The 14,925-nt window shown below is 50.7% G+C and overlaps 2 protein-coding genes and 1 pseudogene across 3 annotated transcripts in view; 1 reads left to right on the top strand and 2 right to left on the bottom strand.

Moving 5' to 3' along the window:
* Positions 1-5,950, bottom strand: part of STS (steroid sulfatase) — a 158,309-nt gene extending 152,359 nt beyond the window's left edge. Inside the window, exon 1 of the mRNA XM_077754704.1 lies at positions 5,496-5,950. The gene's annotated coding sequence lies outside the window, so the exon portion shown is untranslated. The remainder of the gene's footprint in view (positions 1-5,495) is intronic.
* The window catches only part of PUDP (pseudouridine 5'-phosphatase), a 74,190-nt gene continuing 60,028 nt past the window's right edge, over positions 764-14,925 (top strand). Inside the window, exon 1 of one of the 2 annotated variants that reach the window (XM_077754706.1) lies at positions 764-1,729. In XM_077754706.1, the coding sequence (XP_077610832.1) occupies positions 1,636-1,729 (94 nt within the window). In that variant the 5' untranslated portion in view covers positions 764-1,635. The remainder of the gene's footprint in view (positions 1,730-14,925) is intronic. The other variant, XM_077754707.1, reaches the window with a different exon arrangement.
* Positions 14,145-14,244, bottom strand: LOC144223955 (U6 spliceosomal RNA; annotated as a pseudogene).

Genomic DNA, 14,925 nt, shown 5'->3' with positions numbered 1-14,925 from the left:
GCGCGAGGCCAGGCGGGGTTTGGGGCTCCCGCGGTGCACGGAGCGCCCCACGCCGCCGCACGTTACCCAGCCTCCAATGCCCGGACTGCGGTGGCGGACGAGCCCTCTTAAGTGGCCGGGCCGCCCGGACTGACCCGCAGGTCAGGCATCACTTGGGGAGGGGCTTGGCACTGCGAGAACTCGGGGCCGCACCCCACCGTGCGATCGAGCCCAAGCGCCTGAAAGTTTGATACGGCACCCGGTGCTGGGGGTACAGTCGTCCCTCCGCAGCGTGCCCTCTGGGGTCCGACTGGTAAGCACATGGCCACGGGCAGGGAACGTCACCAGCCCAGAAAAGTTCACGGAGAATTCAGAGAAGGAAGCGCTCCGTGCGTAAATCCAGACAGAAGTGCCTCGAATCATGTTGCATAACCGTATGAAGTTAGTGGGTTCTGACCTCTTTGCTTCCTGGAGCCCTCGCAGAAGTGTAAAAATGCCTGCGTAGGCTGCTGACCCGCCGGAGGTGTGCCTAACATTATGGGTGCCTGTTCTAGAATCCCGCAGAGGAGGACATATGTGCATCACTAATAAAAACAAACACTACTGCCCAGAGAGGTTAAGTCACTTGCCCAAGGTCACACAGCTAATAAGGAACCAAGCTGAAGAATGATTCCAGATCAATCTGATTCTAAACATAAATGACATGTTCATCTTAAACGGTCAGGGTGACCTCCACTCCCCCCCTTCACCCCCCATCCTATTTTAGGTGATTCAGTAGTAGTAAGACTAATTTTTTTAAGGCACACAAAAAGTCACTCTGAACCCAGATTAATGCCCATAAATATATAACATAAATAAATAAATCTCCATAGAGGTCACCGATTGCACAGAACAGTGTATGAGGCTACTAAATCCAAAATGATTCCGTTTCAGACATCTTCGGGGATTCGTAAGTGTCGTGGTCAAGAAGGTAAATCGTTAAACAAATTCCTCATCTTCTGCTGAAAGGCCTGCGGAACCTGTTCTGGGAGCCTCATGAATATTCATACAAACGGAGATGTCTGTTTAAAATTAAAGTTATTAAGCTTCTAAATGAGTTCAATGCTCACTTCCCACCCGATTCCAGGATCCGCTGTTCCCCGAAGCCAGGAATGTGGCTTCTGGCCCAGGACCCCCAGGTGCAAGTTATTAGCGTGGGGGGTGGGTCTCCACTTGCTAGTTACGCCGAGCTTAATGGTTTACCCTGTGGTGCTGTCCCCCAAGCCTTTGATCTGGTCCAAGAAGCAGTTGGGAAGATAAGCCCTTGCCCTTTCCCCCCGTTCCCCGCTGCCCTTTATCCTCTCTGATTTCCCTCTTGTTTGTTTGAGGTAGCTTGGCTTTGCAGAAGTTTGTCAGAACTTCACTCCTTCCGTTCTTTCACAGAAAGTCCCGTGGAAAACACTGCTTTCTGTCTGGCGCGGGCTAGTCAGTTGCGCCGGCGCGGGTCTCCAGCGCCTGCCTCGTTCAGTCTGTCTGCCGCTCGCCCCACGTCGCCCGGTCCATGTGTAACGTGTCCTGCTGGTCGGCACGGTGGGCGCATTTCCCCGGAAGCTCTTCTGTAGCCCCGGCCCCGTGTGCTCAGGGAAGTGTAGTTGAAACAATCACCTCCACGAGAGAATGCCGGCACCCACGGGACGCTTGTTTAATCGGGAGAATGAGGAAGCAAAGGGGAGTTTTTCTGGAGAGGTCGACCGCGCCACGGTACCGTCCGGTATGTTGCAAATGTATCACGCTCTTGTCCTTTCCCGTTGAAACGGCGCTTTTGGATTGTGTTTTCGTAGACACAGGTGACACTCAGCTATGATCTAGGTAATAATTTTGGCCCTCACATGCCATTTAGAGAAAGAGGAGAGGGGACGGAGATTGTTTATCAAGCAGGACACGATTTTGAAGGAAGATGACAGGTATTCAGCAGTCTCTCGGCTTCTGGATGGGAAAGATTATCGAGTTTGTAAATAAATTAGGAGCAAAGGGGTGGGCTCGCCACCTTAAACGACAGGAAGCGTGTTGTCCGGACCAGAGCTGTCTTCTAGAAACAGGACTGTGGCAAAGGTCCCGTGGCATGACTGAAACACACGCGGTCTGACCCCTGTGTGGCCCGTCGGAGACTCTTGTAAGTACAGACGGGAGCTGACGTTCTGCCCGTGGGCTCTTCTCACTGGTGTCCTGCGTGCATACTGCCGGGGTCCTGACGCTCCCTCAGGAAGGGCGGCGGAGTGAAGGATGGCCGAGGTGCCCCCGGGCGCACCCCCCGTGGGCCCTGAGAGTGCACACATCCCCGTTGGCGTGAGGTCGTCATCGCATGCGCATGCGCGCTCTGCATTGTGGGCCCCACCCACCTTGCTGTGTGCCCTGGGGTCTCCTGCTGGCTGTGGGGCAGCCGAGGTCTGGCACGGTCACATGCTGCCTGCCCTGCTCTCTGGGCTAAGAGCAGCGCTCATGCCGGCGTTTCCCCTTGCTGGGGAAACGGGCTTCTTCCGCCTTTGCAAACGGGGCTCTTAGCTCCTCTTAGCGCGTGTCCTGAGCCTCGGGCAGCTACATCACCCCCTTGCTTTGTGCTCCGGCTCCCTCACACCCAGAATTCCACGCACCATCTACAGTCGGCAGCCGAGTGTCTATGCAGAGGGGCCCTGTCTGGGAAGAGAGGGCTTGTCCTCAGACCGCTGCCAGCCCGGCGCTTTCACTGGCATTGCTTGTGGCGCTGGGCTGGGCGGCAGGCGGCCTGGGGTTCTCCTAAGTCCGGGAGCGAGGTCGTGGCACGTGCCCCTTTGTGACCAGCGATGGTCAACTTGAAAATCTCATGTGTCACGGGGCTGGTCTGGGAGAGGTGCGGGAGCAAACCAAACTTTGTGCAGCCGGCAGTTCACCGTCCTGTCTGCAGGAAATCACAACACGAGCAGAGTCGTGGCTTGCACGTCTGAGCCTACCTGCGACCTTGAGGGCAAGAGCCAAAGTAAGCATCAGGCTTCCCTCCCTCTCATGTCCTGCAGCCCCGCTGTCCCCTGCTTTGTGTAAGGGAAGTGGGGTGTCCTTGGTGAGAACTTTGCACATCTCTGTGCCCTGGACCAGCGCAACCCCAGTGCCTGTCACGTGGGAATGTTCTGTGTGTGCCCTGTGGACGGGGAGATGTGCGGTACTCAGGTGCTGGGGGGCGGGAGCCGCCTAGGCCCCAGGTGTGTCAAGCGCAGCTAGCTCAGCAAGGGGCTGGATCGCACTCTCCGTGGGGGAGCGGTGCGCCATGGTGCCCGGGTGACAGTCTGCTGCTGTGTGGGGTTCAAAGCAAGTCTCTTCTCTGGGTCTCCGCGTCCAGATGGGACGTAAAACAGGGTGAGTGAACTCTGTGCGTCACCTGCTGATAAGCATGGCACGGGCACGGGAGACAGTAAGTACTTTGAACTGAAGGCACCTGGAGGGTGTGTGGCATGTCCCGAAAGCAGCAGAAGAAAACAACGGACGTTCCGGGCCAGGAGAGGAAATACATGAGCTACGAACGTGGTTTCTGAAGCAGAGGCAGAGCATTTTTATCCAGCAGAGAGTTTGTGTTTAGAGAGAAGAAGAAAAAGACTTGTCAGTGATGATTGTGTTAGAACGCAGAGGGGTGGATGGTCCAGCAGAAAATGCTCTAGTGTTTCCCACGCTGGGTTCCTCGTGGTAGTTTTGCATCCCTTTGTCCCGCTTTAAATGCGATAACTTCACGTCCTGCTCCAGCCACGTAACCTTTGTGTCCCCCCGGGCAGTGACTTTGGGAAGGCCAGTGATGTCCTGGAATGTTCTGCGTTCGGCATTTGCTGGTTGTCTCCACCTCGTGCCCCCTTGCGTGGCCCTCTATCCCTCCGTTTCCTATGACGTAGAAACTACGCCTGGCACTGGACGCAGCCACTTCTGGCCGGCACGTGCTGAGCGCCCCGTCGCCTTCTTGGGGAGCCATTGCGCGCGGTCAGTCTGTCGCCCGCATCCCAGCCCGTGGGACGTGTCCTCATGACACGTGTGGAGCCCACGCGCCGTCTGCGGTGCCACGGGCTGTCTTGGTGGGAAGCCTGGAGCCCGAGAGGCCAGCGGTGGGTGGTGGCCACAGGCCCTGCGTGTCTTGAAGGTCGGAACCAGAAGCCAGAAAGGTGGGTGGCTGCAGGGGACACCGCGGCCCCGCCGGTTCACACTCGGAAAAGAGGGTGTTTGTGGTGCGTTATTTCCTCCCCATCCGGGCCACCTGCCGTGATCTCTGAGTGGGCCCCGTGGACGCCATCCGAGCACGTTCGAGCCCCTGGACACCCAGGAGCGGTGGGAAGGCAGGTGCGGTTGCTGCACTGGGTCCATTTTGCACAGGCTAACTCCGCGTTTCCTAGAGGCGCGTCTGCGAATGTGCGCGTGCGTTGCACACACTTGACGTCCCTTCTCCAGCCCACAGGGCACACTTGCCGGCTGCTTAACACTCAGTAGCTTCTCTGTCCCTGAGTACCATACCCAAGGGAGGGACCCGGGGCCGAGGAAACGTAGCTGGTTCCTCTGGGTCCAGGGGCATGAGATAAGCAGGGACCCCTCCTAGGCAAGGACATGGGGACAGTCCCCTGGCCTAATGCAGGATGACATCATACCGAGAGAGTAACCGCTACGACCGATCGTAATACTCTAAAGTAGAAAAGTGATGTGTGTGCTAACCCTCTGAAGGCGCAGGAGGTGGGGGAAGAGAGGTATGTTGACGAACGCCAGTCACGGAATACGGAAAGCATCGCGGAAGCCCCCGTTTCCTGGTCCCCGGCAGGTTTGGACAGCGGTCAGCAGTGGAAGCCACGACGCTTGGACTCGGTGCCCGGACAGAGCCGCGTGCCACACTGCAGGGGGAAACTGGCTTCTCCGGGGTGGCTCTGGGGCCACTGCAGGCGGGTGGATCGCACGCAGCTTTGCCCCTGGGGCGGGGGACCACCTTGCTGTCATGGGCCTTCTGAGGTGGGGCCACAACAGGCCAGTGAGTGTCGACCAGTGGGGCAGTCACACTGGGTCATCTGCCAGCACTTTCTCGTCTGGAGGCTTGGAGAAGCGTGCAGGGGTGCCATGTGAATGCACCGGGCAAGTCCAGAAGGAAGGGCACTCTGCAGGGGGGCCGGGCCAGACTCCGATCAGGTCACATGTCCTGGGGAAGCTGCAGGGGCGGGCGTCCCCAGCTTAGCGAGGCCGACGGGGCACAAGCTGTAAGCCCGCTTCCTCTCTCTCGGGGATCCCTTGTGAGCTCCAGGCTGCAGCGAGTGCTCTCGCTTAGAGGACTGTCCGACCCTGCGAACCACCATCCGCCCTCACTTCTGTTCATCCTGGCAACCCCTCGGTCTGCCCTGCCCCACACGAGTGTTACTCGGAGCCCAGCATCCCAGCGACCCTCGATCCGCCCTGCCCCACACGCACACAGTGTTGCTCTGAATCCCAGCGACCCATCCCTTCTCCGGCGTTACAGCCGTGAGCCCCGCATGCCACGCACACAGACGTACCTGCGAGCCTCCTCTTCCTCACCGCGCCCCAGCCCCAAAGCGCGAAGTACTTCTCCCAAGTGCTTCAGAGCCTTTCTTCACCCTCCCGACCGCCGCTGCCTCTCTTCAGGCTCTCGTGCTTCCTCGCACAGGCCGGTGGCTGTCGCGGGCCCCTGCCGTGTGCTTAGCGCTGTCGCGGCGCTGGGTGTCCGTTAGGCCTGCGCGCTGGCGCCCGCACCTCCCGCTCTCATGCCCCGTCTGCAGGGCACGGAGCACAGGGCGCGGCACCGATTCACCACATGCAGGTCACCTTCCCCAGGGCGGCTCCGTCAGCCCCACAAATACCCGCGATGCTCCCGGAACAGTGCTCCTCCCGTGGGTGACACTGCAGGGTCCTGGGGCAGACGCGGGGGTGAAGAAGGCGTTGGTGGGGCACACACCTCACCAGCACTTTTCCCCTGCAGCGTCTGCTCACGTCTTTGAGGAATTTGCCACAGACCAGCCCCTCATTCCTTTCCGAGAGAAAGAGCGCTCATGCGGGTGAAAATGGCGGTCAGCTCTGGCACCGCTGTGTTCAGTGTCCCGTGCGCGGCGGGCCTGTGCTCAGGTGCGTGCTCGGAACGCAAACACGCGCCTCATCGCAGGGCCTGCCGGTCCCAGCCCGGCGAGCATGTCCCTTCTGAAGGCTGCGGCCGTATCTCTGTGCCATCTAGCCCAGCCAGTTGTGCTGACCTCGCCTCAGCGACGGCAGCCTGATAAAGGTGTTTATGGTCGCCCACTGGGTGGCTTGGACAATGCAGGAGCCTGCCCTCGCAGGCAGGGAGTGGGGCCGGACGCTGGCGGCCCGCAGGTTGGTCCATGCCCCTGCCTGGAGAGGAATGGTGGGGATAGCTGCTCTGTGCACCTATGTGGCGTGGGCGGGCTGGATCGAGGCAGGAGAGCCCCCCTTCTCTCCAGCCTCCGTTTTCAGCACAGCACCGCCAACACGAGAGCAGAAACTGGGATGCCAGGGGTTGTTAACTGTGGCTAATGAAACGCTGGGCTGTAACTAATTACCTCCTGGCACCTCTCTGCCGTATACTCACCTTCTCTAATTATGTCCAAAGTAGTGGTTACCACAACTGCCAAAGGCCAAGGACTCTGTCCTGTCTCCCCAAATAAGAACCGGGCTCACCTTGTCACTTCACCTGCAGGGACTAGAGTCCGGCTGCATTTAAATGCAATTATGTGTAATAGACACTTACCAGTTACAGAAAACAGACCTTTGCAGCTCGAGCTGGGAACGCATAATCCAACATACTAATTCTTGATTATTCACGGAATAACCACCTTGGGCCTCACTCTTTCATCGGATGGCTGTCTGGAGTCTGTCCATGGCGTCGCTCGTTGCCATCGACGCCTGCCTGTAAATGCAGGTTCTGAGAGAGCTTGGGTGTGTGGTACTTGGGTCACAGGAACCTATTTCCCCGGGTGGGAGGCTTATCGGTGGGAACTGGGTCCCTACGTTCACATTGAGAAAACCCTTCTCTGACACACGGAGCTGTCTCATTTCCAAATGCCCCTGCTCACCTTGTACTGGGTACGGGACACTCCATTCTGGAATCAACTGTCTTTCTTTCATTGCCAGGAGCTAATTTCTGTGTGGGGGACGGGGCTCTGCCTCTGGTTCTGTTGGACTCCCACCCTTTCTCAGTCTCTGCCCTCCCCCCCCCCCCGCCCGGCCCCCCCCCACCCCCCCCCGCCGAGCGCCCCGCCGGGCACGCGGGTGGCCTTCCGAGCAGCCCAAGCNCGTATGGCCAACTTCTTATGTTTTGATTTGAGTACTGCCCCCCCTTAGTTTTAAAAGTGTATCCATTAATGTTAGCTGTTCAAAACGCACCTGTTCCTTAAGCATTTAATTTCTCCCTGCTCTGTGCAGAAATGCAGCAAACATACCCCATCACCGCTGAGAGGCCATCACAACATCTGAATCTGTTTACAATTTCTTCCCTCAACTGAAGCACCTTTATGGTCATTAAACCACATTTATAAAGCCACTGAGTTTTATTTCCTTGTTCAGTACTTCTCTCGTCCGAATTAGCAAATGGGGCCTTTCTGAATAGCCAGTGATCACTTTCCCCTAATAAATGAAGTTGGTAAAAATGAGGAATGTAAAGTTTGCTTGATGTGCTCCAGTAGAAGTCAGTTAATGCCATCTCAAGGTGTGAGTGGAGATTAGTAATTTGAACGTGCATGTAAAGGTTTATTTACACCGCTGTGGCCCCAGTGGGCCAAATTAAGTTAAGGACTATAAGTAATTCAGTATTACGTGGCACACGAGAATTTATTGTGTGGTCTTCCTTCTCTTAAACATCACTGAACATCTTGGGCATCGAATGAGCTACCTGTCCCTTAGGGAAAAACTGTCCTCTACCAGATATTTTTCCTACCCAGCTGATTAAATTTTGTTGTTGTTGTTTTTTAACACCTGTAAATGTCTTTCCCCTTAAATCCAATACTCTTTGAACTTGACAAGAATTTCCATTCTGATTACACGTCCCAGCTTTCAGCGAGTCCTAGGGAGGGCTATGAAAATGACATCTGATTGAATGCTGGTATCTTTCACCTACTGGGTCTCAGGGTAACACCTTATAAGGCCAGACTGACATGAGTCAGAAGATGAACATGCAGCTGGCGTTCTTCTGTGTCCAGGGACCCTCTGCGTGTTCACAGAGAGGTGGTGTCCTCAGCTGTCACTTTGCCGCCAGAAGTCAGGAACTGAGCTTGTCCACTTTGATGCAGATGGTTCCCACGTCCCTGCTCTTGAGGATCGGCGTGCGCTCAGCACGCAACGGGGGACCCCACCTCACTGCTCTCTGGTTCTTTGCAGAAATCCTGAGTATGTTTCAGCAACATCTGAGATTTGTAAACCAATTTATATTAAGTGAGCTTGTTCTTTTAAAAACGATCTTGAGTCTTTTTTGAGTACTCTCTTAGTCCCTTCCCTTCTTAGAAAATCAAGGTCTACATGGAGAATCTTAAGTGGCTGGTTGCCTTTGCCCTTGATGGAAAGAAATACCAAATAGGTTGAGATCTGTTAGAACGCCATGGACTGAACTGTGACTCCCCAAAATTCACATGTTGCAACTCTTCATTTCCAGGCCCTCAGAATGGGGCTCTGTTTGGAAGTGGGATCTTTAAAGAGGTGATTAATGGAAGTGGGATCTTTAAAGAGGTGATTAAGGTAAAATGAGGTCAGTAGGTTGGGTCCTGCTTCCATAATGTTGGTGTCCTTGCAAGAAGAGCACATTAGGGGGTCAGTTAAGCCTCTGAGTCTTGATTTGGCTCAGGTCCCAATCTCTGGTTTTGTGAGTTCAAGCCCCACATTGGCTCTGTGCTGATAGCACAGACTCTGCTTGAGATTCTCCTCTCTGCCCCTCCCCTGCTCGCCATCTCTCTTTCTCAAAAATTAATAATAAACTATGAAAAAAAAAAAACACCTTGAGGAGCTTAGGACACAGGCACACACACAGAGGGATGACCATGCTAGGACACAGGGGAAGACGGTTCACATGCCAAGGCAAGAGGCTCAGGAGGAACCAGCCTCGGCCCCGCCTGGATCTCAGACTCCCAGCCTCCAGTCTTGGGAGTAGGCGATGTCTGTTAAGTCTCCCGGTCTGTGTTCCTTTGGTATTGCAGGCCAGTCCCCCCAGAAGTTTAGAATTTTTGATGCCGTGAAGGGATCCAGCAGTCTGGACCAAGGTTCGACAGATTCGCGGCGGGGAGGGAATGCTCAGGGCTGAACGGTGAGCGCCGTGCCAGGAGGAGCACCGCGGAAGGTTCTCCAGTCTTCCTTCTGTCATCTTTCCACAGGTGAGTTTTGTGACCCTCCTCCACCCCCACCCACACACAGAAGTAAACGAACAAAAAGCACGGCGCCCTGACAGCCAAAGGAATAAGCCTGGGATGTGACGCCCTTGGTGCCTTTACAGGAAGAGCACTTTGTACTGTTCAGGACGGAGTTCATCGCAGTGCAATTCCTAGATGCCACGATGCTTTGCCGCGCCCTACGTTACAAATGTTTCTGGCAGCGTCTCCATACTAGTGCTTACCCTTCTGCTGTTGTGTCCCACCAGGCCCTCCGCGAGTCCTCCCTTCGTACCAGTGGTCAGGACAGAAAGCCAGCACGGGCAGGAGAGGCCGCCGAAAGGTAGATCTGGTAAAGGACGGAGAAAGAACGTCCTTCAGCGTTGTATTTTGGGGAGGACATCTGCGGGTTTTCTTTTATTAAGAAGGCATAAAAATATATGGATTTGCCATTGAGCCATAAAGCCTGTGGTCTCCGGAAGCTGATTCTTAGCAGAGCTCACCCTTCTGCAATATGAGAAAGACACATCCATCTAGAACACTGTGGCCATCTATTTGCCCCCTAAAATTCATGAAGGACCTAAATTATCGATGTTCTTGACTGGTGTCAGTGGGAAATGGGAAAGAAAGACCCAGTGATTAATGCAGTTTGTGCGTGTGTGGTTATGACGTGGCGGTAAGAAAGGCCAAGGCCACGGTGCTCTTTGACAACTGGTGGCCAGCCTCGGGGAAGCGTCGCACGTTGTGCAGTGAACCGTCTGTAGCTGCCTTTAACCTTGGGTTGTTAAGGCCCTCGTGAGTGGAATGTTCAGAAAGGTTTATTCTCATATGGGGTGATGGATCTGCTTGAGAGTCATTGTATAGAAGTCCACTTAGAAAAAAAGGAAGAACAGAGGGCTGCGAACGTTTCTTACTGTGTCACTTCTCTGTTGCCAGACTCACCAGTCACCGTGTCCGCAGACACACCTTCCTTTCTGGAGGCTCTGGGATTCCCTTGCCTTCCCCAGCCACATGCAGGCTGCCTCATTCCTTGGCCCGCAGCCCCTCACTCATTTCAGTCCATCAGCAGTCTCGTGACTCTGACCATTTTTTGTTAATATGGCCGTTTGGAGCCCTCCTCTTCCCTCCCAGCACTGCTTTCCTCACACCTCGCAGATGTGGGGGTGTCGTGTTTCCATTTTCATTCATCACACAGTATCTGCGAATTTCCCTTATCATTTCCTCTTTGGCCTTTGAATATACAGGCACATTTTTACGTTACACATGTTTATCAACTTCCCCAGTAGTTTTTCTAAAATCATCTTCTATTTTCATTCCACTGTTGATTGGGGAAGTATTTTGTATGATTTCAAGACTTCCTCATTTTACGAAGTTATGCCCAGTGTACCATCTTCCCTGGAAAGGTGTGTTTTCTTCGGGTGGGGGGAACACTCCATAGATGTCTGCTAAGTCTAGCTGGTTGGCGGTGTTTACGTACCTGAGGGTATTACATCTAGTCTCCTGTGTCGTTGCTGCTTTTTAATCTAATTCTACTCCTTATTAAAAGTGTGATACCCAAGTCTCCAGCTCTTATTGTTGAACTACCTATTTCTCCCAACGATGTCATCAGTTTCTGCTTTACGTAATTGGGGCTCTATTGTTGAGTTCATACTTGTTTGTTATTGTGTCTTTAGAATGGGGAATGGCCTCTTCATCTTTATGAAATGGTTTTTTTTAATGCTTTATTTATTTCTGAGAGAGAGAGGCAGTGTGACAGGGGAGGGTCAGAGAGAGAGGGAGACAAAGAATCTGAAGCGGGCTCCAGGCTCTAAGCCAGCTGTCAGCACAGAGCCCGATGCAGGGCTCGAACCCACGAACTGTGAGATCATGACCTGAGCCAAAGTCGGACGCCCAACCGACTGAGCCACCCAGGCTTCCCTATGAAATGTTTGTTTTAGATTCCTTTGTTGTGTAACTACTACAAGTATTTGTCTTGAATCTCTCTTGTGTGACGTAGCCAATCTGCCTCTCTTTTGGTTGCTGTGTACGTTGGATATCTTTTCCATCCTTGACATCTTGTTCTTCTCTCCATGTAAACACTATCTTGTAGACACGTTCTAGTTGGATCATGGTCCTCTTTTTTTTTTTAAATCCATTCTGGCCGGGTTTAGCTTTTAATTGGGGGTTTTAACCATTTACATAAAATGCCACTCTTAATAAAATACGATTTTTGTATGTTATGTTGTTTTCTCTATGTCATATTTTATTCCATTATTTTTCCATGGAGAAGTCACACTGCCGTCTCTCATGTTAACTACATACTTTCTAGTGTATCTTTTTTATAAAATATATAATTGATTGTCAAATTGGCTAACATACAGTGTACAGTGTGCTTTTGGTTTTGAGGGTAGATTCCCGTGGTTCATCACTTCCATACAACACCCAGTGCTCATCCCAACAAGTGCCCTCCTCAGTGCCCATCACCCACTTTTCCCCTCCCGCCCCATCAACCCTCAGCTTGTTCTGTGTATTTAAGAGTCTCTTATGGTTTGCCTCCCTCCCTCTCTGTAACTGTAACTATTTTTTCCCTTCATTTCCCCCATGGTGTTCTGTTAAGTTTCTCAGGTTCCACATATGAGTGAACACATGATATCTGTCTTTGTCTGTCTGACTTATTTCACTCAGCGTAATATGCTCCAGTTCCATGCACGTTGCTGCAAATGGCATGATTTCATTCTTTCTCATTACCACGTAGTATTCCATTGAATATATAAACCACATCTTCTTTATCCATTCATCAGTTGATGGACACTTAGACTCTTTCCATAATTTGGCTATTGTTGAAAGCGCTGCTATGAACATTGGGGTACGTGTGCCACTATGCATCAGCAGTCTTGTGTCCCTTGGGTAAATTCCTAGTAGTGCAATTGCTGGGTCGTAGGGTAGTTCTGTTTTTAATTTTTTGAGGAACCTTCACACTGTTTTCCAGAGGGGCTGCACCAGTTTACATCCCCAACAGTGCAAGAGGATTCCTCTTTCTCAGCGTCTTCAACATTTGTTATTTCCTGACTTGTTTATTTTAGCCACTCTGACTGGTGTGAGGTGGTATCTCAGTGTGGTTTTGATTTGTATTTCCCTGATGATGAGCAGTGTTGACCATCTTTTCATATGTCTGTTGGCCATCTGGATGTCTTCTTTGGGAAAGTGTCTATTCATGTTTTCTGCCCATTTCTTCACTGGATTATTTGTTTTTCAGGTGTTGAGTTTGATAAGTTCTTTGTAGATTTTGGATAGTAACCCTTTTTTCCGATAATGTCATTTGCAAATATCTTTTCCCATTCCATAGGTTGCTTTTTAGTTTTGCTGATTGTTTCCTTTGCACTGCAGAAGCCTTTTATTTTGATGAGGTCCCAGTAGTTCATTTTTGCTTTTAAATCACTTGCCTTGGAAATGTATTGAGCAAGAAATTGCTGTGGCTGAGGTCAGAGAGGTTGTTTTCAGCTTTCTCCTCTAGGATTTTGATGGTTTCCTGTCTCACATTTAGGTCTTTCATCCATTTTGAGTTTACTTTTGTGTATGGTGTAAGAAATGATCTACTTTCATTCTTCTGCATGTTGCTGTCCAGCTCTCCCAGCACCATTTGTTAAAGAGACTGTCTTTTCCATTGGATGCTCTTTCTTGCTTTGTCCAGGATTAGTTGGCCATACATTTGTGGGTCCAATTCTGAGTTCTCTATTCCATTGGTCTATGTGGCTGTTTTTGTGCCAATACCATATGGTCTTGATGATTACAGCTTTGTAGTAGAGGCTGAAGTCTGGGATTGTGATGCCTCCTGCCTTGGTTTTCTTCTTCAGTATTACTTTGGCTATTCGGGGTCTTTTTGGTTCCACACAAATTTTAGGATTGTTTGTTCTAGCTTTGAGAAGAATGCTGGTGCAGTTTTGATTGGGATTGCATTGAATGTGTAGATTGCTTTGGGTAGTATTGATACTTTAACAGTATTTATTCTTCCAGTCCATGAGCATGGAATGTTTTTCCATATCTTTGTGTCTTCCTCAATTTTCTTCATAAGTTTTCTCTAGTTTTTACCAGACAGATCTTTTACATTTTTGGTTAGGTTTATTCCTAGGTATTTTATGATTCTCAGTGCAATTGTAAATGGGATCTCTTTCTTTCTTTCTTTCTTTCTTTCTTTCTTTCTTTCTTTTTTTTTGCTATAAAGATTTCATTTATTTTTTTAAGAAAAGTAGCTTCAGAAAAAGAAGAAAATAATCTAGATCATTTGAGAACGAGTGTGAGTGGGGGAGGGGCAGAGAGAGAGAGTTAGAGAGAGAGATAGGGAGGAAGACATAGAATCAGAACCAGCCTGTCACTGCAGAGCCAGACGCAGGGCTCGAACTCACAGACTGTGAGATCATGACCTGAGCTGAAGTTGGACGCTTAACCGACTGAGCCACCCAGGCGCCCCTTGATTTCTCTTTCTGTTGCTTCATTGTTGGTGTATAAAAATGCAACCGATTTCTGTACGTTGATTTTGTACCCTGCGACTTTGCTGAATTCATGGATCAGTTCTAGTAGGCTTCTGGTGGAGGCTGTCGGGCTTTCCATGTAGAGCATCGTGTCATCTGCAAAAAGTGAAAGTTTGACTTCATCTTTGCCAATCCTGAGGCCTTTTATTTCCTTTTGTTGTCTGATGGCTGTTGCTAGGACTTCCTGCACTATGTTAAACAGCAGTGGTGAGAGTGGACATCCCTGTCGCGTTCCTGATCTCAGGGGGAAAGCTCTCAGGTTTTCCCCGTTGAGGATGATGTTAGCTGTGGGCTTTTCATAGATGGCTTTTATGATAAAAATACAGAAGGCTTCACGAATTTGTGTGTCGTCCTTGCACAGGGGCCATACTAATCTATTGTTCCAATTTTCATATATGTGCTGCTGAAGAAAGCACTCTAGTGTAGCATTTCAATTCTCCTCGTTTCTTTTATTATATATTATGTATGTTTTTAGTTATTTTCTTAGTGATTGCTCTGAAGATTACAGTTAACGTTTTTTTTAAATTTATTTTAGTGTTTATTTTACAGAGAGAGAGAAAAAGAGAGAGAGCGAGCGCAAGTGGGGGAGGGGCAGATAAAGAGGGGGAGACACAGAATCAGAAGCAGGCTCCAGGCTCTGAGCTGTCAGCACAGAGCCTGATGTGGGGCTCAAACCCGTGAACCACAAGATCATGACCTCACCCAAAGTCAGACACTTAACCAACTGAGCCACCCAGGTGCCCCAGTTACAGTTAACATCTTAATGTGTTGCATTAATGCCAACTTAATTTAAAAAGTATACAAAAACTTTGTTCCTATATGTCTTCATTCTCACCCTCCTCCTTCATGATGTTATTGTCGTGAGGATTTCATCATTCAACATTATGTGCACATAAATAGAAATTTATAATCATTGCTTAGTGGAACTGTCTTTTAAATCAGACAAGAAAAAAAAGATTTACAAACAAAAACACATTTATCTTATCTTTTATGTACCCCCGTGGGCAAAATCTCACCCCCCTACCCCGCATTTGTGAACCATTGGTTTAAGATATATTAAAAAAAAAAAAAAAAAAAAAAAAAAAAGTTCCAGAGAA

The sequence above is a fragment of the Crocuta crocuta genome, unplaced genomic scaffold, assembly GCF_008692635.1.
Source record: "Crocuta crocuta isolate KB4526 unplaced genomic scaffold, BGI_CrCroc_1.0 scaffold221, whole genome shotgun sequence".
Classification (NCBI taxonomy): domain Eukaryota; kingdom Metazoa; phylum Chordata; class Mammalia; order Carnivora; family Hyaenidae; genus Crocuta; species Crocuta crocuta.
The sequence above is the reverse complement of the archived record's forward strand: the minus strand, read 5'-3'. Positions and strand labels throughout refer to the sequence as shown.